General features: G+C 39.5%; 3 protein-coding genes and 1 long non-coding RNA gene across 11 annotated transcripts; 1 reads left to right on the forward strand and 3 right to left on the reverse strand.

The window, feature by feature from the left end:
* Positions 1–47: 47 nt before the first annotated feature.
* On the forward strand, positions 48–16,047 carry mcmdc2 (minichromosome maintenance domain containing 2). Of its 3 annotated transcripts, none has more exons than XM_047349294.1 (15): positions 48–994; positions 1,755–1,885; positions 1,978–2,037; positions 3,309–3,504; positions 4,046–4,168; positions 4,244–4,345; positions 6,053–6,181; positions 7,146–7,383; positions 7,474–7,679; positions 7,763–7,950; positions 9,007–9,186; positions 9,271–9,410; positions 9,840–9,949; positions 11,787–11,974; positions 15,940–16,047. In XM_047349294.1, exons 1-14 carry the CDS (start codon positions 907–909, stop codon positions 11,951–11,953), a joined length of 2,058 nt encoding a protein of 685 aa, XP_047205250.1. In that variant the 5' UTR covers positions 48–906; the 3' UTR covers positions 11,954–11,974; positions 15,940–16,047. The 3 variants fall into 3 exon arrangements, with proteins under 3 accessions (XP_047205250.1, XP_047205249.1, XP_047205251.1); XM_047349293.1 differs by lacking the exon at positions 48–994 and adding an exon at positions 1,048–1,669; XM_047349295.1 differs by lacking the exon at positions 48–994 and adding an exon at positions 1,055–1,669 and having other exon boundaries at positions 7,793–7,950.
* Positions 10,849–12,212, reverse strand: LOC124857821. The gene is made up of 2 exons (XR_007035691.1): positions 12,150–12,212; positions 10,849–11,907 (listed from the first exon to the last, which is right to left on the reverse strand). It is a non-coding gene; the product is annotated as an uncharacterized LOC124857821 (long non-coding RNA).
* LOC124857820 (transcription factor 24-like) lies at positions 15,522–16,946 on the reverse strand. Of its 3 annotated transcripts, none has more exons than XM_047349307.1 (3): positions 16,744–16,946; positions 15,847–16,296; positions 15,522–15,710 (listed from the first exon to the last, which is right to left on the reverse strand). In XM_047349307.1, exons 2-3 carry the CDS (start codon positions 16,255–16,257, stop codon positions 15,609–15,611), a joined length of 513 nt encoding a protein of 170 aa, XP_047205263.1. In that variant the 5' UTR covers positions 16,258–16,296; positions 16,744–16,946; the 3' UTR covers positions 15,522–15,608. The 3 variants fall into 3 exon arrangements, with proteins under 3 accessions (XP_047205263.1, XP_047205261.1, XP_047205262.1); XM_047349305.1 differs by having other exon boundaries at positions 16,606–16,944; XM_047349306.1 differs by lacking the exon at positions 16,744–16,946 and having other exon boundaries at positions 15,847–16,535.
* Positions 16,947–17,704: 758 nt separating this feature from the next.
* On the reverse strand, positions 17,705–26,102 carry ppp1r42 (protein phosphatase 1, regulatory subunit 42). Of its 4 annotated transcripts, none has more exons than XM_047349301.1 (9): positions 25,981–26,102; positions 24,446–24,635; positions 24,204–24,370; positions 23,966–24,104; positions 21,689–21,805; positions 19,080–19,197; positions 18,803–18,937; positions 18,331–18,467; positions 17,705–18,052 (listed from the first exon to the last, which is right to left on the reverse strand). In XM_047349301.1, exons 2-8 carry the CDS (start codon positions 24,575–24,577, stop codon positions 18,331–18,333), a joined length of 945 nt encoding a protein of 314 aa, XP_047205257.1. In that variant the 5' UTR covers positions 24,578–24,635; positions 25,981–26,102; the 3' UTR covers positions 17,705–18,052. The 4 variants fall into 4 exon arrangements, with proteins under 4 accessions (XP_047205257.1, XP_047205260.1, XP_047205259.1 ...); XM_047349304.1 differs by having other exon boundaries at positions 24,446–24,642; positions 25,982–26,034; XM_047349303.1 differs by lacking the exon at positions 25,981–26,102 and adding an exon at positions 24,806–24,926.
* Positions 26,103–27,060: the final 958 nt, after the last annotated feature.

Here is a 27,060-nt window from a genome sequence, read left to right on the forward strand (position 1 = left end):
TTGTCTGTGAAAACAAGGATCCTGAAAGAAAATGTGTGAACATGGAACAAAAATATTGATACTGAAAAACTCTTGGATTTAAAAAAAATATATATTTATAAAGACAGCATTTTCTTTAGGTGAGTCTGTTCTGTCGTGCTGCTGACTCAGGGTTCAAAGCTACAAGGCCCAGTTATCTGATTTGCATCAGAATTGCATGCATAGGAAGGTTCATCCTTCCTGTAGACAGCTGCCTCTGACTTGATTAAAGGGCCATTCCTCTCAATTGAATGAGTCTGGAAGACATTTGACCCGCTCTGTCTCGAAGCTGGAAATACGTAAAACTAGAACTGAGATATTTTATGTTGACCAAAGGCATTTTTAAACAGGGTTTGTGATTTGTAAATCCTTTTAAATTTGTGAAAAATCAAAAAGAAAATGTAGATAGACAAATTTAGATTGAGTTTACAACACAGGAAAAGCTTAAACCTTGACAGAATTATTGTACACTGACCGATCATAAAAAATACAGTTTAGTTTGTAAAACCTTTATCCAATGTTTGACAGTCTCAAACATAAGGCTTTTTTTTAGCCTGAGAACTTTAGAAAGTCCAACTTGAAAATTATGCCACCCAGGTAGCCAAAGCATGGAGAGAATTATTGTACATTAATGACAGATTATATAAAACACAGTTGGTGATTTCTGAAGCCTCTATCCAATTAGTGAAACTTTGAAAATGACAGATTTTAAGGTGTTTTTTTATTTCTTTTTGTTTTGCCTGCAACCACCTCAGTAGGGGTCCAACTTGAAAACAGCAGATAAAGAAATCATCCATGCTGAGATGGAAGAAAGGTGAGATAAAACTGTAAACACTTTCAGAAAGAGGAATCTATATATATATATATATAAAAAATAAACAAGAAAAGATGCAACAACTTGAATATTTTCTCTTCTGTTGTACTGAGTGGAGCCTAAAAATGGAGACCCAGCCAACTATAAACTTCCAGCTAAAAGGTATGACACAAAAACCTTTATATTTAAATGCCACAACTATAATAAAGCTTTGAAAAGACCCAAGCTGTATTTTTAATCGGTCATTAATTTGGAATAATTCTGTCTAGGTTTGAGCTAGTTTAAGCAGAATGTGTAGTTTTCATGTTAGACTCCTAATGAGGCCTCAGCCACACAAAAAAAGTGCCTTTCCGTCTTTTTAGAAGAAGGTTTAAATTTCCCAAATATCAAAAAAGCACTGTCTATAATCTGGGATTATCTGTCTATGTATGTAGTGGTCAAATAATTATTAATTTGTCTTAATAATAATAAAAAGAAATTACAAATCATAAACTCTGCTTTATAATATATATATATATATATATATATATGATGAGAACGAAACATCTCAGTTTAACTTCGATTGCTCTAAATGTTTTAGATTTAGAGGTTTAAATGTCCTCTAGATTAAAGGGCCTTTAATCAGGAGCCCCGAGCTAATGCCGCGAATCGGAAGCTAACTTCATCGTCGTGTTGAACCAAAACCAAAAACCTTCGCTAGATTTTCTTCTTAAAAAAAAAAAAAAAAGGATTTTAAACAAATGGCTGATATTTTATCGTTGAAAGAATCAGTTGTGATCTATTTAGACAGAAGTGGTGGTCTTCAGAAGCTTGCGGGCGACTGCAGACTGCTACACGGTATTGTTTTGCTATGGCGTAGCTGAATGTGAAGGCTAACATCACTTCTGGTTTAACGTTTCTAACGTCTGCTCCTTATCGCCAGACTCCCAGCAGACCGCGGCAGTCTACAGGTTCAGGGTTCTGGTAAATCCTTCAGATTTAATAGAAGTAGATCCTGGATTAGGGGACTATGTCCTGCATGACCCCCTCAGGGCGACTGTGCTGTTTCAGTCAGTAAGTGAAAACTTTAAAACCACCTAGCTAAAATGAGATTCTTCTGAATCTGTACAGTAAGGCTGACTGTATGTCCTCATTTCTTCATTCAGGTTTGTTTCTTGGCTATAAAGACACTTTCACTTACTGAAAAAATACATACAGCGAGTCAGGTATGAAACCATGTATACCTGATAACTAAACTGTAATGACCAATGGAGTTTAGTTAGATTATTACAAACCTTATTGGGATTTTGAATGACACATGGTATTCAGAGATTTCTACAAATAAAAACCTAAGAGTGGGCAGTTAGCCGAGTCTAGTAATTAAATCTCAGTTTCAAGACATCTTGGAAGGTGTCAGAGGTGTGTTAGAGAACATTAGTGAACAAACATCATGAAGTCCATGGGATGCATCAGGCAGGTCAGGGAGAAACAGAGTTAGTTCATAAAACAATATCCCAAACCACTCAACATCTTCCAGAGGGTATGGCACCAACTTATCAAGACATGGCTGTGGACCTAATACGGCAGGCTAGGCAACAAGCTTATTGCTCAAAAGAAGCAACCGAGAAGCCCATGGTAACTTTAGAGGAGCTGCAGAGATTCACAGTTCAGGTGGGAGACAATATTGACACGGCTATTAGTCATATCCTTCACAGATTTTGCCTTTATGAAATAAGAAAGTCATTAGAAGTCCGATTCACAGTTTGCCACGAGTCATAGAGACACCGCAAACATGTGAAAGAAGGCGCTCTGGTCAAATAAGACCAAAATAAAACAGTTTGACCCACATCCAAGACACTGCATGTCACCCTGAACCCAATCACCCACTATGGAACAACACAATGCTCTGGGGATGCATCTCTTTATTAGCTGGTCAGAGTTAATGGGAAGATGAAGGCAGGAAATATAGGACTATCATAGACGAAAACCTGTTAGAGACGGCAAAAGACATAAGGCCAGGGTGGAGGTTCACCTTCCTTCAGCACAGCAACCCCAAACATGCAGCCAGATTTACAATGTGTTAGATCAAATCATATTCTTATGTTTGAATGGCCTAGTCAAAGTCCAGATTTAAAATATGTAGCAAGACTTGAAAGATGTTGTATACAGATGTGTTCTATCTAATCAGATTGAGCTGGAAACTTGTAGCTGTACTTTTGGCAAAAGGTGAACTTACAGAGTATTAACTTAGGGGGCTGAATTCAAATATTTCACATATTTATTTGAAAACAAATATTTTAATTTAAGCTTTTTCATTCTTTCTACGGCTGTGCACTAGTTTTGTTGGCATATTACCTAAAATCCCAATAAAATACATAGAAATGTTTGATTATAAGGGACATGAATACTTTTACAAAGCACTGTATTTTGATTTATGTATTAATAGAAAGAGTCCAGGTGCTTCATGCTGACTTTATTTTTCTTATTTTCATTTGAGGTGAATGTTTCTCTGTCTTTTACACACCTTCCTCCATTCCCCGAGTACACGCTGGACCTTCGTAGTTTCCACCGAGTGTTTGGTCCTATGACACCGGTCTCCATGGAAGGGGCGGTCATTGCCATGACAAGGGTCACGAAATACACCCAGGGCGCGAGGTTCCTCTGCACTGATGACGACTGCCCTGGCTCTACAGGTAGATTTTACAAATGAATTTTGAACACATACCTCTCTGGGGTTCGTTTGCTCTATTCAGTACTGTTAGAAATCTTAACCCACCCATCATTTTCATCGTATTTGTTGCCAGCGTGCCAGACGTCTTCACATTTATTTTTATTCAAGTAGTCTCGAAAAGTCCCTTTCATCTTTTTTTCCTCTGGTGTTTTTTAGTTTTCCTATGAATCATTCCAGCATAAGAAAACAACTTAACCAAAGGACTAAATCATATCTGTCTACACATAAGAATAAATGATCATAGCAAATACTGACTTTCAAACTCCTGAGGGCTGCATAAACTCTATATTGCCTTAAATCCTTACCTTATGTTTAAGCAAAGTTCAACAAATCAGTGCCATCAGTTTTTTTCTAGCCAAATACAAAGAAATTAGGGGTTGTTAAAGCCGTTTTCACTGGTTTGTACATGCGGACTGCATTTTTTAGCGGTCTGACAACAGTTGATACACTTTTAGGTTGGATTTGCGTTTTATTAAACTCTCTGAGCTACCTTTGTTTAAAAGGGTTCCACCACATCCGAGTCCATGCACCCGGAGCCACTGAATCAGCCACTGTGAGAAACGACTTCAGCTGCATGATCTGCAGCTCACAGCTGAAAGAAGATGTGAAGTTTAGAGTTTTAGGAGGTGATGTCAGATTGTTTATGAATTGCTATGTTTTTTTTTTATGTGCATATTTGATTAATTCTCTTTTGGAAACAGACAAACAGCTGGTGGAGCTGATCCATGTTAAAGCGCTAGATGTTCTGAGAGGCCATCAGCAGAGCTCATTCAGATACCAATCTGTCACTCTGTTTCTGAGAGGTAAGTGTGCAAGTCTACAGCGACTCTTCTGTTTCTTCTTTTTAACAATGTCCACGCAGCCTTGCAAAAGTAAGTGAACTTTTGCACATTTCATCGCGTTACAGCCAAAAACTGCAACATATTTTGTCTCGTAGACCAACAGAAAGAAGTGCATAACAGCCTGACAGAAAAATCTAAAAACATTTTACTGTAGTTATGGCCAACGAGTTTATTACAGATTGAAGCTCAGTCAGGTTCAATGAAGATCTGTTTTCCATCATACAGTATCTCACAAAAGTGAGTACACCCTTCACATGTTTTGTAAATATTTTATTATATCTTTTCTTGAGACAACACTGAAGATATGACATTTTGATGGAATGTAATGTAGTCAATGTGCTTGTATAACTGTTGTAAATTGTCCCTTCAAAATAACTCAACACACAACAATTAATGTCTAAACTGCTGGCAAAAAAAGTGAGTACACCCCTAAGTGAAAATGTCTAAATTGTGTCCAGAGTGTCAATATTTTGCGTGGCCACCATAATTTTCCAGCACTGCTTAACCTTCTTGGGCATGTAGTTCACTAGAGCTTCACAGATCCTCTTCCTCTCATTCCTCTCCATTACGACATCACAGAGCTGGTGGATGTTAGAGACTTTGTACTCCTCCACCTTCTGCTTGATGATACCCCACAGATGCTCAGTAGGGTTTAGGTCTGGAGACATGCTTGGCCAGCCCAGCACCTTTACCCTCAGTTTCTTTGGGAAGGCATTGATCATCATGGAGGCGTCTTTGGGATTGTTATCATGTTGGAATACTGCCCCGCGGCTCAGGATCATGCTTTGCATCGGTAGGTCACGGTACATGCTAGCATTCATGGTTCCCTCAATGAACTGTAGCAAACAAACTGTTTGTGGGCTTTCTTGTGCATCATCTTTAGAAGAGGTTTCCTTCTGGGATGACAGCCATGCAGACCAGTTTGATGGAGTGTGCAGTGTATGGTCTGAGCACTGACAGGCTGACCCTCAATCTTCTTATAGCCTAGGCCATCTTTATGTAGAGCAATAATGACCGCTGGAGATAGGCACCAGCCCCCCGTCCTGTGCTTGCAAGGTCCACCGACCCTGCAAGGACAAGCAGGTATAGACGATGGATGGATGGAAACTTGCATAGAGTATTATTTGTTTGCACAACCAGATTTTTTTCCATTACCTTCGCTCCCAGTCATGCCTAACGGGGTCAGATTTGCTTATATTTGCAGTCACATCTATTGATGTTAGCCATTCGTTTTCTGCAGCTATCTAATTGAGCGTTCATTCTGCAGCATAATCTTAGAAGGAGAGAGTAAATGGATTTTCGTGCAACCAACAGTGTCTCATGCAGGGATATTAGGTGTTTCTGTCCCTTCTAATAATAATGTCCTGCCAGGACCCATGGGAGCTCAGCAAATTTCAGCAGCAGGATTAACATATTCTGTTGACCCAGTCATGTGGAGGAACCCAATACACCGGGTTCCTGTTACTAAACATATATGTTAATAAGTTCAAGGAACACTCATTAGCTAGCCGTGCAGGCCGCTCACAGAGAAATCTTTGTTCTGAGCGCCTCACTCTGTTTCTCTTGGCAGGAGCTGTAATTAGTGTGCATGTCTCTTTAATAATTGTAAAGCAAAAGAGAACAGCGCCTGTTGAGTGTTGTTACTTTGTTTCCTTCCTTCTCACACAGATGAGCTTTGCCACTCCATGACAATCGGTCGACTCTACAGGGTGGTGGGCATTCCCTCGCTTGTGTATCAGTGGCCAAGCATCACCTGGAGTGTAGAGGCAAACAGTGTCCAACCGTGGGAGCTACAGCGTAAGACAGCTCACATCCATACAGTGATAGATTAATAGAAATCTTTACACGTTTTTATTTATTTATTTTTTTTTTTACATTTTTTACTTATGAGTATTTTTTTAGGATGGCTACTTTTTACTTTTACTTTGGATAATTATGTTAAACTAATGCTACTCTTGTGTACCTTTTTTGGCTACTCTACCCACCTCCGGTTACAACCCCAATCTTCATGTATTGTTCTACAAAGATTTGAGTTTCTCAGTCCCTGCTGAAACAAAGTATCCTCGCAGCATGATGCTGCCACCACCATGCGTCACAGTGGGGATTGTGTGTTCAGGGTCATGTGCAGTGTTAGCTTTCTACCACACATGCCATTTTTTTAATCTAATCTGACTAACTTACCTACTTCCTCCTTTGTCTCCTATAGTTTTTAATTGAGCTTACTTGTGGTTTTCTTTTTGCCACTCCTACACAAAGGTCAGTTTGGTGTATTTAATGATTTATAGTTATTGTGTCAATAGATTAGCCCACCTGAGCTGTAGCTCCTCCAATGTTAACAAGGGTTGCCTTTCTGTTTGAAACTGTCATTTTCCTGCCTGTTAGTTTAGGTGGACGACCGTGTCTCAGATAGGTACTTTTTACATTTTCAGATGATGGATTGAACTCTATGAGATGTCCAAAGCCTGGGATATTGTTTCAAAGACAACTCAGCTCTAAGCTTTTCCACAACCTTTTCATTGACTTCTCTGGACTTCCTGGTCTTGGTTTACTAATGTTCTCTATTAAAACCTCTTAGGCTTACAGGGCAAATATATTTATACTGAGATTAAATTAGACACAACTTTACTCTGTTTGCTAATTAGGTGGCCTCTAAAGGCAACTGGTGACATGTGACAGTGTGTTAAAGAGTTTATGGGATGTACATTTGGCAAGGCACTGTTTCTCTATTAGGTTTTGTCATGTTTCACAACTCTGCCTGCAGGCTGCCATAAAGCGTCCCCCAGATTCCTGGAGCTGTCAGACTGCATGGCCTCTTCTCCTTGGAGGTTCCCTGCCATCGTAGCTCACTGCTTCGGGTCGGACCTGACTCCTCCTGGCTCGTATAACACACTTAAACTGTGCCTGCTGCTAAGCTTGGTGCAAACTAGAACAGATGCAAACGAAGCGTTTCACAATTTGGATCTCCTCGCGGTCACAGATGATACACTCGTATTAGACAGGTAAAACGGGGTTGGTGACGAATCAACCATAATTGGATCAAATATATACAAAGCTGGACTCCAACGGCCCCCTCCTTGTCTTTGTGCTAGGCTAATGACGTACAGTTTGAGTTTGGCGTGTCGTGGGGTCAGGCATCAGGCCTTCGGGGAGATATTCGCCTGCCTGTCCCGAGACGAACACGGAGCCGGCACCGCCAACATCCACGCTGGTTCTGCATTACTCGCCTCTGGGGGCACTTGCATGCTGGGAGATCTTGGCTTTTACAAAAAGGACAAACTGGACTACATACAGTCAGGTTTACTACACTCATGGTTTATTAAGAGCAGAAACTTTTCCGTCAGACATGAAATAAGGATTTTTTCTGCATTTTTAATGAAGGTTTAGGAGTGGATGTCTTTATTTTGTCAGTTCTGGAGAGCCGATCTGTATCTGTGTTCATCCCTGGGAAGAAGTACGGCGAGGAAGCTGACCAGCAGCTTTTCTTTCCAGTCCAGTGCAGTTTCTGGGCCCTCACAGACTCCTCTCAGCGGTCTGGGAGGATGGACCCAGCTATACTGGGAACTGCAGTGAGTGTTGTCACAACCTGATGTTGACATCATGCAACAAGATATTTCTGGGCAGCATTATTTCTTTGATGTACTTAGAGTTTCCCTCAACCCAGTGGTGACATGAAGGCAAAAAAGGAAGATAGAGCGGTTTAGTTGTCCTAAAGGGCTTACATTTCACATCTACATGGTCTTGTGAAGTCTGGAAGAAAATAGAAATTGCATTTATCATTTTCCAGGTCTAAGTATGGAGAAATGTTTGAATTTCAATGGCTTTCTTACTTATTCTTTTTTCTAAAAGGCAAAACTGAATAAAAAAAAAAAAACACTAGATATTTTAGCACATTGACTTTTATTTAGACAAAATAATTTCCCTTTGAATTACAACATCATACCTTCAGTTTGAACATCGCCATTTTGTTACTTACTGGGAGCTCACAGATCAAAGGGCCATTTTACAGCTTTTCTGGTCCTCTAAATAATTATAATATTAGATTTTTGAAGTAGATCTGATTCTTCCCTTGAGTTTTCCATAAATTCCAAACAAAGAGTTGAAACCGCTATTTGTTTGATTTTTTCAAACAGAATAAAGGATCATCAGCTAGCTTTAGAGAATTAGCTTTTAGTGTAGGTTAACCCCATCCTGATTTAATTGGTCTAAGTGATAAAAATAAAGATTTTTTAACTAAACCTCATCATAGTTTGTCTAGATGTATAAAAAGCTGTAAAATCGACCTTTACCACATAAATCAGAAGCTAACTTCAGCCTCGTCTTGTTTAATGATTTGTAGAACGTGCAGAAAATGGATAATGATTATTGTACAACGTTTTACAGGAAATGCTTTGTATTCAAGTATTATAAAAGCTCAGGAAAAATCTGAAAATTTGAGTATGAGGAAGTCTGAAATTTATAAATCAAAAACTAAAGCAGCGTATTTGAAAAGAAATCTACAAATGTCAGAATTATGCTGGGAAAAGGTCAAATTTATGTTCAGCATTTAAAAAGAGACTCCTGGTCATTATGCTTTAAAAACAGCACTGTGGACATTCATTCTGATTTATTTTTATTGTGAGCAGGAAATGGGTCCTGTTCAAGCACGGCTGGCAGAAACCTTTGGCCTCGTCATTCAGTGTGGAGACAGGGTGGGAGAGCAGGGCGTATTCGCCCAGGCTGTCCACACCCTCCAGCAGGCTGTACAGCATGGAAGTCGCCCCCATCCATCTTGCTGGGGGTTTTCCAGTGACGATTACAAGGAGGTTTACAAACAAGTTTTATTCCAAAGTTCTTTGTATTGATTTAACGTTTGTTTTATTTTATTTTCTAAGCGCTTGGTTTTTCAGTTGGTGGCTCATTCTCGGGGTTTGCAAGCGGAGCTCAGCCCTGAAGCAAAGAAACTGATCCATGGTTACTACATGGCGAGCCGTCGAGCTCGGACTCAGAGTCAGGGTGTCAAGATTTCTCTGGCCTCGATCAAACTGTTGTAAGCTCTCCTGCAAAATACCAACCACTGTATAACACAACATTTGCCCAAGTACCATGCTTTCCAGTGTAATTTCAGCATCATCCACTGGATGGCATGCAAACTCAAAGCTTTGCTCCCTCCACCATTTTTCACTAAATTATGACAACTGTTTACAAATCTCTTCTACTGTGGTGACACTTTTATGTGGAGCTAAAAGCTATGAAAATAAATCTGTTTTCACTAAGTAGGCAGAAGAAGGAAGCCACATTATGCTCTTAATCTGAAGACATTTATTTCACAAAACATCCAGCAGCTTTGATTCACTGATTTAAATCTTAAATGACACAGTTTTAATCATTACCTGTAGAAAATCAGTTTTCAGAACGTCAACAAGCATGCATGCTGTCATTTGCACGGTCTCATTAGTTTCCTGTTGTTTGGTCACAGAATCTCTTTGGCTGAGGCCCACTGCAAGTTATGCCTCAGGACTAAGGTACTGGAGGAAGATGCAGTGATCGCTGTGCTCCTGTGTGAAAACTCTGTCACTCTCAAGCACGGTAGTAGTTTTTTTCCATGCCCCCTAAAGTGTGCAAGCTGCAGTTTTATATTTACATCATCATCTAGGTGGGAATTATTACAGTTGTTGGGGACAGATTCAACACACTGTTAATTTCTGTTCATTTTATTCAGTCTGCCTTATAACTAATTAAAACCCACATTTCACTATAGTGCACATGTCAATGTACTGTACAGTATACAGTTGGGGCTCCTTTTGCATCAATGCAGTGTGGTCTGCTGGTGACCAGCCTGTAGCTCTGCTGTGGTGTTAGGAAAAGGTTGCAGCTCGCCCACGTCTTTTCATCTTGCTCTTGACAATAACCTACTGTCTTACTGTGGGCGTTTAGGTGCAGAGTGTTTTTTGGCCAATCCTGCTTAGTGATACTATAGTCATAATTTTAACTGTTGGCAGGTACCAAGTCCTCCTGGAAAATTAAATCAGAATCTCCATAATGCTCGTCAGCAGATGGGAGCATATATTGCCCTAAAATGTGCTCAGCTGATTGTGCTATTCTCAATCAATTAGAATAGCATGAATCTTTCAACGCTATTGGAATTGATTGAGGAGCCACTTTAAAATAGAGGCATGCATTTATGTTTTTTTGTTATCAGTCCCATCTAGTTTGTATAGGATGAACCAAACAAAATCAGACATCACCTACAAACTGATCTGGTTCAAAACTGCAAGAACAAAACCTCCTCAGGCCTCAACAGCAAGAACAGACCTACCTGGTGGTCCACATCACATAATCACCTCACCACAACCATAACAAAGAGGGAGATGTTATTCGTTCTTCGCTACCAATACAGTTATTGTCCAATAATTTTATCTGTCAGCTATATTTACAACTTCTTTCAACCCTATTTTTAATTAATAACAAGGAAGAGATAAAGCAGATTTTAGAAAATGTTTTTTTATGTTTAGAAACACAAAAACCGACCTTGCGCATACTTATTTTTATGCAGATATAAACACTTATTCAATATTCTGGTCAAGAATAGTGAAAATGCACTTAGGTGACATTAAATTGAACTGATAATCCTTTAACTGCACACATTGGGCTCCTGAAATTGTCCAAAAAATACTTTATGTGTCTATGAAGCTACGACAAAACCAAACATTTACTAAACTTTAATTGCTCTTTAAATTACGATCATTCCCCGTTAGGGTAAACCTGTAGGTGTTAGACTTTAAAGGAATACACTAACCCCTGGATGCTGGACCCAGTTCAGATGTTTTATTTACCAAAATCATTCATCTTTCAGAAAAATACGTTTTTGAATCGCTTACAACTCGGTTCTGAATTTCACAAACTGGCAAACCGAGTCATCTGGGCCGAGATGAAATCAGCCAGTTCCTTTCTGGGGAAACAATCTTGAAAGCGGGCTAAACAAATATATATATTTTTTTACAATTTGATCATTTTAAACCATAATTTTAGATTTGCAGTTTTAATACTGTGATTCTTAGAATGAATATAATTGTATAACATATTCCTCTTCATATTCAACATTGTGTTCTTTGTGTGACACTTTTCTATACATAAAAAGGGTCATAGGATAGAAATGAACACTGGCAGCAAAATGAAGCAAAGACCCAAACTCTACAACTTAAGTCAACATGATTTAACAGAACCAACACACCTAATGAATACAGCCAACATGGACTATATTATACCCACCAACTTCCCTCTGATAATTCCCACCATGATAATGATAAATGCTATTGTTACATCATGCGGTTTATTTTGTAGAAAAACCTGATTCAGATATTGTGAGACTACGTTGTTTTATTGTACGTTTTGTTTTCTCTTGGACTGGTGTCTCCCCCTCCAGGGGCTTCTGCCCTCGTCGTTCCACCCGACGCGGTTTTTCCTTGCGACTTGGGAGATGTGGATGGTCTACGAAGGAGAGACGCAGCTCTGGACGAGCTCCACCAGAACATCTTGCGCTTCGTCTACACATTCGCACCAGGAGCAGATTCGTACATTACAGAGGAGTAACGTCTCAATATATTTCATAAGGTAGAACCAAATAAGCAACACAAATCAAAGTCACACAAACTGCAGCAGTTGAGATTAAAAGTTTATTAGTGATTGCAAAAAAAAAAAAAAAAGTGGTCCAAAAGTAAAAAAAGGCAAATAGAAGCATGCATTTTCACATAAAATAAAAAACAACAAAATGACAACACACACTTACTCGATATAGCATTCGTAATCCATAGGATTCAATATGACGTTGAGGTCAGGACTCTGAGCAGGCCAGTCAAGCTCCTCCACACCAAACTCTCTAATCCAATCTTTATGGACCTTGCTTTGTGCAGTCATGTTGGAAGAGGAAGAGGCCATCGCCAAACGGTTCCCACCAAGGGGGGGGGGGGGTTGAAGGCCACACAAAGTTTGGAGGTCTGTAATGATCGATGATCTGTGCGCGATGAACGTCAGCATCACACAACTGGTTCAAAATCCATACTCCTAAAATAAAAATCAGTAAATCAATCAAAATGAAAACAATCATTGCTAATAATAGAAAAACAGAGTTTTAGTTCAGTTTGTCACATTTTCAGCACCCCTTTTGGTCTGATGGGTAAACGGCGAAAAGTGAACTCATCATTACAACTAGAAATATAAGCCAGTCCCAAGGAGTAGAATAAATGCAATAACTTACCAGCACTCGATTTGTTGTTCTAAAAATCCTGCAACCAATCACCTGAAAAATTCAGACCGTTTTAGAAGCGTCAAGAAGCTATTTGGCATGATGAAATGTAATGAAATAACACATTAAAAAGAAAGACTACAGGTGAAACTGAGGCTGCAGCTGGAAATTCAGTCATCACAATCTCACCACTCTAATGTCTGATGGGTAAACGGCGAATGGGTGAATTCATCACAATTCCAGCTGTGAATGATGCTACTTTCTGTAGTTTCAACTAACTCAAAACAGCAAAAATTTTGTAAAACTAAGACACCAATACCAAAAGCAATATTTTCCATAATTTTATTTTGCCTTCTTTTGGTTAGTTTTTTTTTCTAATTTACAGAGGAAACCTCAACATTTTTGAGGAGCACTGCACTGTTTTAAACTTGTTCTGGTCATTACACATCTAGTCTGATATATTTAATTGGTATATATGTAATTCATCAAAAGAAATTAAACAAGATTGCTCACCTCGTTCTGGAAGCAAACACAGGATTGCACCTCTGATGCTTCTAGATCACCACAGGAAATCTAAGTTATTGGGAAATAATTAGAGAGAAATTATCTTTCTTGCCATACCTATTGCATATTACTAGTCAGAAAGGCCTTTATATCGTGCTGGCATTTCAGTTTGTCACATTATCACCATCTTATCGTCTGACGGGTAAACGGCAAAAAAGTGAACTCATCACTACTGCAGCAATTGCCAGGATAAGAATACAGAAGTGTTATAAACTCACCTTAGAGAGCCACATGGTGAAGACTGATGCACATGATCTGAAATGAGACCAGAATGGACAAGGTAAGGGCTTCGAGTTTTCCAGCCTGAAAGATTATTCCCTCTCAGGCACACCATGTGTTTGGATGAATGAAATGTACTGAATGAACAGCCAATATGGTGAGGACAGATGACTGATCACCTGAAGGTCAAAGGGCACAGCCTAACACAGCTTGGGAGCACAGCTAACATGGCTAATCTGAGGACAGGTTCAACAGCAGGTCACAACCTTTAAAATCACCATACCTCCTTTGTGATGGTTTTCTGAACAATGGATCTCAGCTCGAATTAGAATATGGACACCAGGGGACGTGTTTCCTCCTTTCAAGTGTCGAAAAAAAATGATTTATTGCTGTCCTTCAGTGAAAGGCCCCATTCTTAATGAAACACGTGGGGGGTTATAAACGCTGTTCTCTATAAAAACATTAACACTTGATATAAATGTGGAAGTTGTTCTGATCCGAAATACTTTCTTTAAATGAAAAATGCACTCACCCAAACCACGTGGCCTTGCGGACCGTCTTAAATATACAGTCTTAAATGTACAAACCAAATAACAGAAATCACCGATTTACCATCGTTTCATATACAAACAGGACAACAGCCTTTTCACACGTAGAGGTTCAAAAACAAAAAGACCATGCTGCTCTTAAACCACGTGGCTGGGGTGCTATCTATGCTAACCACTCGCCAAAGAGCTAACTATATGGGGGGGTGGGGGGAAACTAGATCGATTTCTACATTTAACAAACTAGGATACGTACACATAAAGCTCACCTCTACTTACCCACAAAACGCATCAGTAGTGGTAGAAATACTAAGCAGCGAGGTGGTAGGGCTGCTCCGATTATATTCTCGGCGTTGAATAAGACTTCTTCCGCTCTGCCTTTTCCTACCTGCGCGTCAGAGATGCGCATTGCACCGAGACGCACAGCACGCTGTTAAACCACAATATCTAATCGACAACTGCAATACCGGTCCTATAAATGTGCTGTCAATCAAGTAAACTCCGTTTTATGTTTCAGCAATAAAAAAATAAAAAAATAATAATAAAAATCGGTTCATGTATTTCTGTCATTTGTGCTAAATTTTGAACACATCTAAAAACGCCACTCCTCTTGTTTAATCAAGCAGTGAACCAGTACGGGTAAAAAAAAAAAAAAAAAAAAGATACCGGCATCATAATCGATGCATCAAAATTTGTCGTAGGATTAGTAAAAAAAAATAATTAAAATCTAAAATTCAGACATGTGTTGTATTGTGCATAATTGTCTCAAACATTGTGGTTCCCAAGTTTTAAAATTGTGACCTCAGAACAAATATATTGGACAATTTGTTCTACTCGTTAATGTGTTAAACAGCAGTATAAACAAGTAGGCTGCATATCAACTGGTTATTTTGTGTTAGTTTTTTTGAGACTCTCGTACTTTAGTGTACAAAGCGACTACAATTTAGAGCTATAGGATAAAGCAGCTTTATTTTACATTTTCCTTTGGTCTCTTTCTGTAGTTTATTACTGATGCTATTTGAAACGTTATTATAAGGATACATATAAATATATTTTCTGATTTGATCCGTTATTCCATATAAAAGCAAACACCACAACCATATTAGACTGAATGTTATAATAGCCTACATTATAAACAGCATTTGTAAATATAATAATATTAATCCCAAATGTCCAGTAATGATAATAAAAAACACATTTTGTGTCATTATAGCCAGCTATACGCGTTTTAAATTCTTTGGAGACTTGTCTTTTTGCATTCTCTTGTAATTTATTCACAAAAACACATTTACAGCCATGCATGTAAAAATAAGAAACATGAGATAAAGAGCCTCCATTGTCGGCACTCTGACACACCACTTCACATGACAGATGCTAAGTTATTCACACATGCATTTAGTGCAAATGTCTCAAGTCACAGTGCACGCTCAAGCATGACGGGCTCCACCGAATGTCTGCAGAGATCAGACTTGGGACATGCGTGGAGCTGCATGGCGCACACACAAACAAGAAAATACATGCTTTTTTTTGTTCACAAATTATATACAGTAAAATTCACGGAATATATTAATTTACATCAGCTTGGAGCTGCAGTGGAAGGACAGTCTGATTTTTTTTTTTTTTTTTTTTTTTTTGGAGCTCTTGCGAATTTCAACATCGGTTTCAACAATTAGGCCTACTGAGAGGAGGAGGATGGGCCTTGATTCTCTGAATCTGAAGGATTTTTCAGGAACTGTCCAGTTGCTCCGACGTACAATCTGGATCGCATTGGCCATTTCTGTAAAAACAATTTTAACTGAATTAATATAAGTTTCAGTTTTAACAAGCAATAACTGATACTATGAAATTGTTTAATAATTGTACAAATTTAGTCATGCCCCAGCATTATGATGATGATGATTGATAGCACTGACCTTCACAGGGTGCAGGTATCCTTCACCTTTCAGTGAGTGTAACGCCTCTGTTTGTTTTGTGCTCTCTCCTTCATCTGCGCCTTCCTCCTGCAGTGTTCGAGTCAAATGGGCAATATAGGTGGTGGCTAGTATCAACACGTCGAGTTTGGACAGCTTGGTATCCGGCGGCACTGACGGCAAAGTCCTCTGGAGCTCCAAGAACGCGTTCCTCAGGGTCTGGACCCGGCTCCGCTCCCGCGCCGCGTTGGCCGCCGCCGGGCGTCCTCTGCCGCCGAGCGCGCCGGTCTGGAGCGTCCTGGACCGGTGGAGCTCACCGCGACCACGGCCGTCCGGACTGGGACTGGAGCTGGGACTGGAAGCCGGGCTGTCATCCACATCCACCACCGAGCCGGAGCAATTACCGCTGTCCATCTGGGGCGACTAACTTCCCACTATATGGGTATTACAAATCTGTAGATTTAATGTCAGAAATATATTATTTACTGAGGCCAGTTAGAGACAAAAATATGATTATTTATTGTAGTTATTTATTTCTTTTAACTGTTAACTTGGATTCTATAATAAACTTGCTTAAAGTGCAGTTTACATGTCTCTGATCTTGTTTGTGCAAATTAAACCGACAAACAAAACTTGAAAAATCTAAATACACGCAAACAGCTTTACTGCAACCCAAATAAATGCTCTGACTGCTCTGGTGCACCAGGAGCCCTTTTTTTGTAGCATGCATTTTGTTCTTATATATGCATATGTGAGATTTACCTCTGCTATTTATCCAAATGGCTGTATTGATAAACGTCATGAATACAGTCCAAAATGGCCTTCAAGTCGTCAGATTGCGCAGACGTAGTTCAACATGTATCCTCAGTATCATTCAAAGGCGCGCATCCAACTCCTCACCTGCGTGCGCAAAAGTCTCCGGAGCTCCTAATTTATTGGAAACATGTGGCGCAAATTCTCTCCGAGTTTATTAATCCCTCGGCCCATAGCCTAACACTCCCTCACAGCGGAGCAGCCGGCTCTTCGCTCAACTTTTTCTCTGTCTGAAGGCTTGTTTTCACCGCCAGAGGCAGGGCTCTCCCTTGCTTTTTAACTCGGACGGCCGTAGCCCTCCCTAATTGGCTGCGAACCTGACGCTGCGGTATATTTTCTGCAAAGGGGGAGCCTATAAAAAAGTTGCAGCGGGAGGAAACGTATACCTTCGCCCGCTCCCACCACCCCACACACCATATTGATCGGATATAAATCCACGTAAATTGCTGTTTTTCATTGAAACAAACAGACAAGATGGTATAATTTCTTTTATTTTTTGACGAATTGCCAGGCTGTATTGGGTTGCAAGCTCATTGCAACGACTAATAAATAAAATCCGGCGCTGCAATCAACAGACGGGCCTTTAGGAAATTCTTACGAGACCCATAAATTAATCACTCTGATTTCCATGGCTCCAAACGGAGATGTCGGCGAATTAATGAGAGGAATTATTCATATTATGTATATTCTCAGACTGCCTCAATAAACATTGTTTTTATAAGGATGGGGTAACTGCTGCTCCGGGCCACTAATTATGAGGCGGACTTTGGAAAGGTTAAGTAAGCTTGTTCTCCTAATTACCCCGCATCTTACAGGGGTTACCCGGCCACGTGGCTCCTTAAGCCCCATTCAGATGACAATAAATACATCCTCATTGTTTCAGATCATTCATCAGAGTTGTTTGAATAGAAGGATGTGTTGTTAGCTTAGCACTTGTAATAAAAGGGCAGGCGGATCATTTAGTTTGTGCCACTTTACATCTTGTGGTTCACTCATTTAACCAAAAGCCTTTTGAAGAAAAAAATAAATAAAATACACACACCATAAGGAAAAGTTGTGCAAATGATTTATTTCTTTAGTAAAATCTAATCAGAGATAAAACAGGTGGGATTATCAGAAGAACTGCTGTTTTACTCTCTCCTAGATTATTAATTCAGTTAGCTACTGAAATGAAATAATTAGAGGATATGCCATTAAAACAAATGAATATAATCCAACAGGTTTAGAACATTTCAGCTCCAGACTGCCTGGCTTAAAGATAAAACATCGACTTGTGATTAAAAAGTTGTTTAGACAAAACAGAAGCAGGCTGTACTGGAATCTGATGGTTTTCCAGTACAGATCTGAAGACTTCAGATGGGTGGTGAGACAGCTACATGGCTGACTTTGTTGTGCCCTGCACATTAAAAAGGGAAAACAAAAATGGATGATTACTATACAAAATTTAAAATATATACAAAAAATTAGATAGAAATTAAAATTAGCTTATTCTAATATTTTTACATGAAAATATTTTTTTTCCAATCAAAATTATTTGTCAGAAACAAAGGTCACTGATTTTATTAGGTAAGAATTTCTACTTCTGGATTACAGATACAAGGATAGTTATCAATGTACCACACCAGTAATAATAATAATAATAATAATAATAAAAATAAAGTATTAATTTACTACCTAAGAAAACAGAGTCAGACCCTGACTTTGATTAACCGGTAGAATGGACCTAGGTGGCTGCTGTGGCTCCCAGCCTTGCTTGTTAACGGGTCGGTAAATGCGGCCAGGATGTGGACCCTGACCCACATCAAAGTCATCTGCAACATAAACAAAGTCACAGACTCAGGAGAAATTCTAACGTGCCCAAACACATGCAGGACAAGGGAAATAATGATGAATCAGAGGGTCTCTAACATGCAACCTTCATCTGGGACGTTTCTCTGGTGTGTTCTCTATATTCTACATGAAAGTCAAAGTCAGTGTGGGTTAAGGAGAGTTTTCAAATTGTAGCCACAACAACAAAAGAATTAAATCAGAAACTGACACAAAAAATAAGACTGGTGAATTTTACTGTAGCCAAAGAAACTCAATATCATTTATAAGTAAAAGATCAATGATGGATTCAATAAGACAAAGAAGTTTTGTGACTCACTTGTTTGAGGATGAGTAACCACGGGCCAAGCCGACATTTCATTGTTGTTTCTTCTCTTGTTGGCTTCTTTTGATGCTTTCCAGTTAATAAGGAACTGTCTGGTTAACTCATTAATTTCTCTACCATCAAGAGTCTCTGTATAAACAAATCAGTCATAAAAAAAAAACAATTGGCTTTTTCAATGTTTTTATATTTAAATAATTGTTTTTATATTAAAACGGCTAGAGTAAAGCAGTTAAGCGTGTGTGTGTTCAGGTGGAAAATTTATAACATTTACCAAGTCTTCTGCACACAGTTATAAGGCGATCTCTGTACTTGTTTTTTTTACACACAGGATTTCCACTCAGATCGAGCACAAGCAGCTGAGGCCAGAGCTCGAACACACCCTCCATCTCCTGCAAACAGAAACATATCTACTTATTGTCGTGTTGTAATCGCTGCTGATTCCAACGGGACCATCAGTGCCTTTACTGTTGTGCTTGTAAATTAAGTAGGAAATAATTTTAACGTTGCTCTGAACAAAACAACGCATGCCTGCAATATGACAGCAAACAGAGACAAACACATGATAAAGCCTCAGAGAAGTGGTAAACGGGAAGGTTAATGTGAGGTACAAGCCAATAGGAAAAAAAAAGGCATAAATAACACATCAGTCTGTTTTAATAAACAGTGTCGCCGGTGTCATGTAACTACTAGTTTTCTCCTGGGGCAGCGCTGCGAGGCTGGCTCCTCCAGCTAGTTGCCTGCAGTTGTATGTTTATCTAAAGGCACATTAATCCAAGTCTGGAAATATGAATACTCTCTGGACACGCTCTGATTGTTCATTGCCTTCCTGTCTTGGCCAAAGCGCTTCCACTTTTCCAGACTGAGCTGCAATCAGTTCAGAGGGGACCCCTTGAGCACCACGCGCTCCCAGGCTTTGATAAATGATCGTGTCAAGGCCGTCACTCAGAAGGCCCTCACTGAAGAGGAGCCCAGCGCCAAATTGCCCCCCAACGCGGGGGCTTGTGGAGGAGCACAGGCTGGAGTCTCACTAGACTTGGCTGCCTCTCCTTACTGAACTAATGATGGGCCAGTTATGAACCTGTATTTGACCAGCACTTCGATTCCTCTGTCCTCTCTGCCCCGTGCGTGGCTAACAGCCTCCGAAGATGCTCCCCATTTGTCACCCAGGCTGACTGGTTGTCATAATCTATTTTAAAAATCCATAGTGTTTCCTCAGGATTTTCACCAAATGCTGCAGAAAAAGAAATTGATCCTTTAGAGAGCTGTCCTTGCAGAATCAATGGTGGCAGACGAGTTGTATAAATTATAGGAGATATCTGTTGAGGGTGACACATACACAACAATTACCTACATCAGTGGTCAAAAAAAGAAACTTATTTGCATCAATGAAGAATCAGTCAATTATAAAAGGCTTGAAAAGTGCTGTCAAAGTTGTGGAGTTTAAAAAAATCAGCCTCTTTGGTTTGTAAATCAGTTCAAGACGTTCACATGCAAGACAAATCTTCATTAAGTGATATTCTGTGAGTTAAGGAAATCAAACATGGGATCCTAAGGTACTAAAGAAAAAAAAACACCTTTCAAGGAAAGAGAAACTTGTGCTAGTTAAAAGCTGTCAGTGAGAAATGTCTCTGGGGAGCAGCTTGCTGATTTGCTGCATAATTTGGATCCTTTGCAAGTCGTGCAAACTGGGAACCTCTGGTAGGAGTTTTGCAGGATTTGGTCCCCTACAACCCTGCTCTCCATATCATTTCACACACCACTGCAGAAAGCTACAGAGCAATAACAACGTGAACCTCATTAGCTAATTTTACTATACCTTGTCTGCGTATATTCTATAATAGGGCACTCCCTAGTTACACCAAGCTTTCGGTTCAGAACAAGTTCACATCTTCTACAGTGACAGCCTTAGAGGTTTTTCACATTTTATCACCTTAGAACCACAAGCAGCAATGTTTTTTATCGAGATTGTATTTGACAGACCAACACAAAGTTGTGAGTGAAGGTGGTGTGTATTTGTGTTTCACTCTGATTCCCCTAAATCAAATTTGGTTTCAATTCAGAGGTAAATAAAGTCTGCTAGTCGTTAATTTTGTATAAAACCAGCTGTTATATGAAGGCCTCCAAAGTTTGTTAGAGAACATTATTGAAAAAACAGCATCATGAAGGCCAGGAAACACAGGAGACAGGTCAAAGGTAAAGTTGTGTGACCTATGTATGAAGAAATCCGTTGTTGCAAGAAAGCTAGAAGTCCTGTTTAAAGTTTGTAGAGGAAGGTGCTCTAATCAGATGAAACTTTTTGGCCTACATGCAAAAGGCTATGTTATCATCCTAAACACACAATGCCCAGAGTGAAACACGGTGGTGGCAGCAGCATGCTGTGGGAATGCTTTTCTTCAGCGGGGGCAGTGAAGTTTGTTCGAGTTAATTTGAAGATGGATGGAAAAACGCACTGAGGAGGTAACTTAACCATTTGAACCAGGCTCGTTGGAGTAGGGAAACATGTATTACATGCAGGACTGGTTTAATTGGACTAATTTTGGACATCTCTGTTTAAATGTTGAAATGACCTAGTCAAATCCAATTCATAATCTGTGGCTAAAGATGAAAACAGACGTTCACAGATTCTCACCATCCAATCTGAATGGCCAGGTGTTATTTTTGCAAAGAAGATCGGGGAGATTGTCTCTATAAAGCTGGTAAAGAGAGAGAGAGTGTTGTTTCCTGGGGGCCAAATACAAAAAGATGCCACACTTTTTAGAAGAAAAAATGCATCACTTTTCGCTTTCATGCATTTCTCTGTTGTTGGTCGATCGCATAACCTCCCAATAGTTGAGTTGACAGATGGAAGAAAAGTTAGGTCTTAAATAACTGAATACTCACCTCAATATAAAGCAATTTGTTCTTAGCAGCAGAAAAATTTTGGAGTTCCTTCAGCACTGACAGCTCTTTGATATCCTCAATGTTGTTGTTACTAACATTCAGCACACAAAGAGATTCCTGTCCAAAGAATTCATGTAAATGAAGAGAGAGGAGGTCATGTTACTGAGACACTGAAACATGCTTTTGAAGTCAGATCATCAGTGTTACAGTTATATAAGAAAAAGTATGAAACGTAAACAGAAACTTGTAACTGACACACATTTTGAGCTTCTTTTAGAGGAAACACATCGCAGGGTTAATGTTTGTGTTGGAAAACCACATGGATTCTTCAAATTAAGTTTTCTTCAGCATCTAAATTTGTTGCCATTTATATACAGTGCCTTGAGAAAGTACTCAGCCCCTTGTCTTTTCAACCTCTTGCCACATTTCAGGTTTCAAACATAAAGATATAAAATTCAAAATTTTTGTGAAGAATCAACAACAAGTGGGACACAATCATGAAGTGGAATAACATTTATTGGATGTGTCAAACTTTTTTAACAAATAAAAAAACTGAAAAGTGGGGCGTGCAATATTATTCAGCCCCTTTACTTTCAGTGCAGCAAACTCACTCCAGAAGTTCAGTGAGGATCTCTGAATGATCCAATGTTGTCCCAAATGACTGATGATGATAAATATAATCCACCTGTGTGTAATCAAGTCTCCGTATAAATGCACCTGCTCTGTGATAGTCTCAGGGTTCTGTTCAAAGCGCAGAGGGCATCATGAAGACCAAGGAACACACCAGGCAGGTCCGAGATACTGTTGTGGAGAAGTTTAAAGCCGGATTTGGATACAAAAAGATTTCCCAAGCTTTAAACATCCCAAGGAGCACTGTGCAAGCAATCATATTGAAATGGAAGGAGTATCAGACCACTGCAAATCTACCAAGACCCGGCCGTCCCTCTAAACTCTCATCTCGAACAAGGAGAAGACTGATCAGAGATGCAGCCAAGAGGCCCATGATCACTCTGGATGAACTGCAGAGATCTACAGCTGAGGTGGGAGAGTCTGTCCATAGGACAACAATCAGTCGTACACTGCACAAATCTGGCCTTTATGGAAGAGTGGCAAGAAGAAAGCCATTTCTCAAAGATATCCATAAAAAGTCTCGTCTAAAGTTTGCCACAAGCCACCTGGGAGACACACCAAACATGTGGAGAAGGTGCTCTGGTCAGATGAAACCAAAATCCAACTGTTTGGCCACAATGCAAAACAATATGTTTGGCGTAAAAGCAACACAGCTCATCACCCTGAACACACCATTCCCACTGTCAAACATGGTGGTGGCAGCATCATGGTTTGGGCCTGCTTTTCGTCAGCAGGGACAGGGAAGATGGTCAAAATTGATGGGAAGATGGAAGGGGCCAAATACAGGACCATTCTGGAAGAAAACCTGTTGGAGTCTGCAAGAGACCTGAGACTGGGATGGAGATTTATCTTCCAACAAGACAATGATCCAAAACATGAAGCCAAATCTACAATGGAATGGTTCACAAATAAACGTATCCAGGTGTTGGAATGGCCAAGTCAAAGTCCAGACCTGAATCCAATCGAGAATCTGTGGAAGAGACTGAAGACTGCTGTTCATGAACGCTCTCCATCCAACCTCACTGAGCTCGAGCTGTTCTGCAAGGAAGAATGGGCAAGAATTTCAGTCTCTTGATGTGGAAAACTGATAGAGACAAACCCGAAGAGACTTGCAGCTGTAATTGCAGCAAAGGGTGGCGCTACAAAGTATTAACGCAAGGGGGCTGAATAATATTGCACGCCCCACTTTTCATGTTTTTTATTTGTTAAACAAGTTTGACACATCCAATAAATTTCATTCCTCTTCAAGATTGTGTCCCACTTGTTGTTGATTCTTCACAAAAAATTTGAATTTTATATCTTTATATTTGAAGCCTGAAATGTGGCAAGAGGTTGAAAAGTTCAAGGGGGCCGAATACTTTCACAAGGCAATGTATCTGAACTACTGTTGGTGCTAAATATGAATCTCAATGTTAGCTTCCAGTGTTTCCAAAGACTCACAGCTATTTCTTTAGGTCATCCAAACAGGTGGCTGAGACTCATGGTGTATTTATAAACAGCGTGGACGGGACACGAATTAAACTGTCCAAGTTGATTTGAGCAACAGAAGTCTCTTTGACATCAACAGTGTTTAAAAACACACAAATAAAAGAGGGAGCAAACTACGTGGCTATTTCTGTTCTGCACAGTGTGAAATGTAGGTCATACGGCAAGAGCAAGGAGGGTCCTGGAGTCAAAGAGCAACTGCTCCCCTGGCTCCAGCTTTTGATTCTCCAGATGAAGCTCTCTGAGCCCGCGGAGCTCCTCCAAACCCTCCACCATTAGAATTCTGTTTCCACTCATATACCTAAAAATAAAATACGAGCAGGAAAACCACACACATGTTCACACATACCTAAGAGCTCAAACTGAATACACTAAATACATTAAAACCGTCTGTACTTACAGTTTGGAGAGTCTCTGCAGATTGGAGAGATTGTCCATATGAGTGATGTTGTTGTTCTGCAGGTACAGATGGGTGAGGTTGGAGGCAAAATCCAGGCTGCAAATATTTGTTAAGTGATTGTCGTACAGGTAAAGCACGGTGAGGTTCCGGCACATGGACAGATCTCCCTAAAAATGTTAAAAATAGGAGAACTTAAAATGAAAAACAGAAGCAACGGATAAGTGATGATGTCGGCTACTCACAATCTCTTCGATATTCTTGTTGGAAAAGTAGAGATGGGTGAGGGTCTTCAGGTAGTGCAGCAAGGAGAGGCCCCTTTTCTTTTTGAAGTGTGTTCTAGATTTAGCTATCAGATCTACAGTCAGATGTACCATTTTGGCTCGGCTTCAGAGAGGATATTTCTCAGCTAATTGTAGAGCCCGCAGCTGTGACCTGGGTCGTTTGTAGGAAAAATACACAAATATTAGCTGATATAACATCCAAACAAATTCCACGCAGAAACTGTCTGATAAGGGAAAATAACTTCAGATGTCTAAACAGGTTCAACATCTCTATCTTTACCTCAGATTTATAATAAGTTGTTAAAAAACATTTCACCATACTCCAAGAGGTGAGCATTTCCCAGCAGGGCAAATGTTTGGGTGACCCCCTCAGCTTGTGTAGTAACCATAACGAGCCCCTCCTCCCCATGTGCAGTCTGAGCAGTTTCCTCTGCTTCCTCATGTTCTGATCCCAAGGGACTTTTTTATGAGCTTGACCTTACACCGAGGTATTAAATTTTGCACTTTGATTTTACGTTTCTTGTAGAATAGGTTTTACTATATATCACCTTTCCACCTGCTAAATAAACAGCTGTCAGCATTTGTGTAGCTACTGACAGATTACTATACTGGCCTTTAGGCACATGCCGCAGGGCCCGAAAAGTCCAGGGAGGTCCCGGTGCCATCAGAGAAATATGATATACTCTAGAATTAGACTAGAGAGGGAAAATAAATGAATTAAAGAAGTCTGAACGAATTTAATTTAAAATGGATTGATTTAAGATGTAAAATAAAAAGGGAAACACAAAACTCGTATGAAAGAAAAAGATCTTAAATGAGCTAGAGAGAGAAGTTGCTCGTAATTCAAAAGTAGATCCTGAAAAGATTGAAAAATTTTACAATAACACACAAAGTAACCAAAAAACGTTATTGATAGAAGGGAAAAAATACCACGATGTGGCCGGAAATAGATGCACAAAATGATTACTACGGCAACAAATAGGGGACAAAATGAAAACAGCAAATGGCGTGAAAATCTTAAAAACATCTGCAATATATTTCATCTAAACAAATCAGTGGAATAGGAAGTACATTTTGTAAATATAAATATTTTTCTGCATATCTAGACCAGGAAAATCCGTAAATCAAACGTAATTCTAGTCCAAACAGCGTGTAGGAAGGAGTCCTGTAAGACAATGTTGACCTGGCACTTTATACATAAACTAAACTAAAAGAGCTAATAACCATCAGCTAACCGAGGTCCCCGATTCCAAGAAGCACAACTAGAACATTTGAAGCGCAATACTCAAAGCTATCCCGTAAAACAGGTTTTATGAAGTGAATAACCAGCTAAAGTTCAGTGAGGGGGCTGGTTATTAAAAGCGCAACACGACCAATAGATGCATGATATAAATTGAACAACAAAACAATTTAGCGTAACGTTTTCTATCCAAAAAAAAAGAAAAAAAAAAGGTGTAAAACACTAATTTCTCCTTCCGGTTGAGGTCAATAGATACCTTTAAATTTAAGCAAGAAAAGCAGCTTCAAAGTTTAAATCCCAGCAGCAAGCTAGGTTAGTTTGATAGTAATACGTGGTTGTTATGGAAACAACTCAACACCAGCAACCACGCGTTGCAGAATATGGCGCAGGCGACCGCTTAAAATTACATGCATGTTTAGTAAGTTTAACCGAAAATAAAGTCTTAAAATTATTAAAAGCAGGGCCTTATAAAGATATCTAAATCATTTCAATGTTTTACATTTTTTCACGTTAATTTATTTTATTCAGATTTTGTGTAACAGACCAACGCAACGGTTAACGTAAAGACTAATTTTGAAGAGGAAGGCAAATGAGACAGAAATAGAAATGAAAAGCTGAAAGAGTGGCGTGCATCGGTATTCAGCTCCTCTGGGTCAATACTTGGTAGAACCACCGTTCACTATTATTACAACTTCTAGTCTTTTAGAGTAGGTCTCCAGCAGCTTAGCTAAACACAAAATATTTTACCCATTCTTGTCTGCAAAATATCCCAAGCTTAAACAGGTTGATTGGAGAGTGTCTGTGAACAGTAATTTTGAAGTTATCGGTTTTCTATTGGAAGTCAGGTTTGGACTTTAACTGGGCCATTCTAACACGAATATGTTCAGGATTAAAACAATACCATTATATTTCTGGTTGTATATTTGTGGTCCCGGTCCTGCTGGAAGGTGAACCTCCACCACTGTCTGGAGTGATCTTTGCATCCTCTAAAAGGTTTTCCTCCTAGATTGGTCAGTATTTAGCTCCATCCATCTTCTCATCAAATCGGACCAGCTTCCCTGACCCAGGATAAGTAAAACATCCCCAGACCATGATGTAGCCACAACCACAAATTAGTTCTCCACCACAAATAATTTTGCACGCAGACCAAAAACTTAAATTTTGGTCTAATCTGACCGCAGCACTTTCTACCTCGTTTACTGTGTTCCTCACACGGCTTGTGTTACACAGCAAAGATGTTGTGGCTTTCTGGCCTCTCTTTTGTAAAAAAAAATAATTATAATTTGTAGAGTGCATGACTAATAGTTGTACTGAAGCTGTGGCATATTCTTTTCAT

Source organism: Girardinichthys multiradiatus, chromosome 21 (assembly GCF_021462225.1).
Source record: "Girardinichthys multiradiatus isolate DD_20200921_A chromosome 21, DD_fGirMul_XY1, whole genome shotgun sequence".
NCBI lineage: Eukaryota > Metazoa > Chordata > Actinopteri > Cyprinodontiformes > Goodeidae > Girardinichthys > Girardinichthys multiradiatus.

Coding starts and splice junctions, on each gene's coding strand:
- mcmdc2 (XM_047349293.1), top strand. CDS start 1,573: ATGGCTGATATTTTATCGTTGAAAGAATCAGTTGTGATCTATTTAGAC. Junction 3,505..4,045: donor CGACTGCCCTGGCTCTACAG/GTAGATTTTACA, acceptor TTTGTTTAAAAG/GGTTCCACCACATCCGAGTC. Junction 4,169..4,243: donor GAAGTTTAGAGTTTTAGGAG/GTGATGTCAGAT, acceptor TTTTGGAAACAG/ACAAACAGCTGGTGGAGCTG.
- LOC124857820 (XM_047349307.1), bottom strand. CDS start 16,257: ATGGACAGCGGTAATTGCTCCGGCTCGGTGGTGGATGTGGATGACAGC. Junction 15,711..15,846: donor GATACCTGCACCCTGTGAAG/GTCAGTGCTATC, acceptor TTGTTTTTACAG/AAATGGCCAATGCGATCCAG.
- ppp1r42 (XM_047349301.1), bottom strand. CDS start 24,577: ATGGTACATCTGACTGTAGATCTGATAGCTAAATCTAGAACACACTTC. Junction 24,105..24,203: donor CTGCAGAGACTCTCCAAACT/GTAAGTACAGAC, acceptor TTTTATTTTTAG/GTATATGAGTGGAAACAGAA. Junction 19,198..21,688: donor ACAAATTGCTTTATATTGAG/GTGAGTATTCAG, acceptor TTCTGTTTGCAG/GAGATGGAGGGTGTGTTCGA.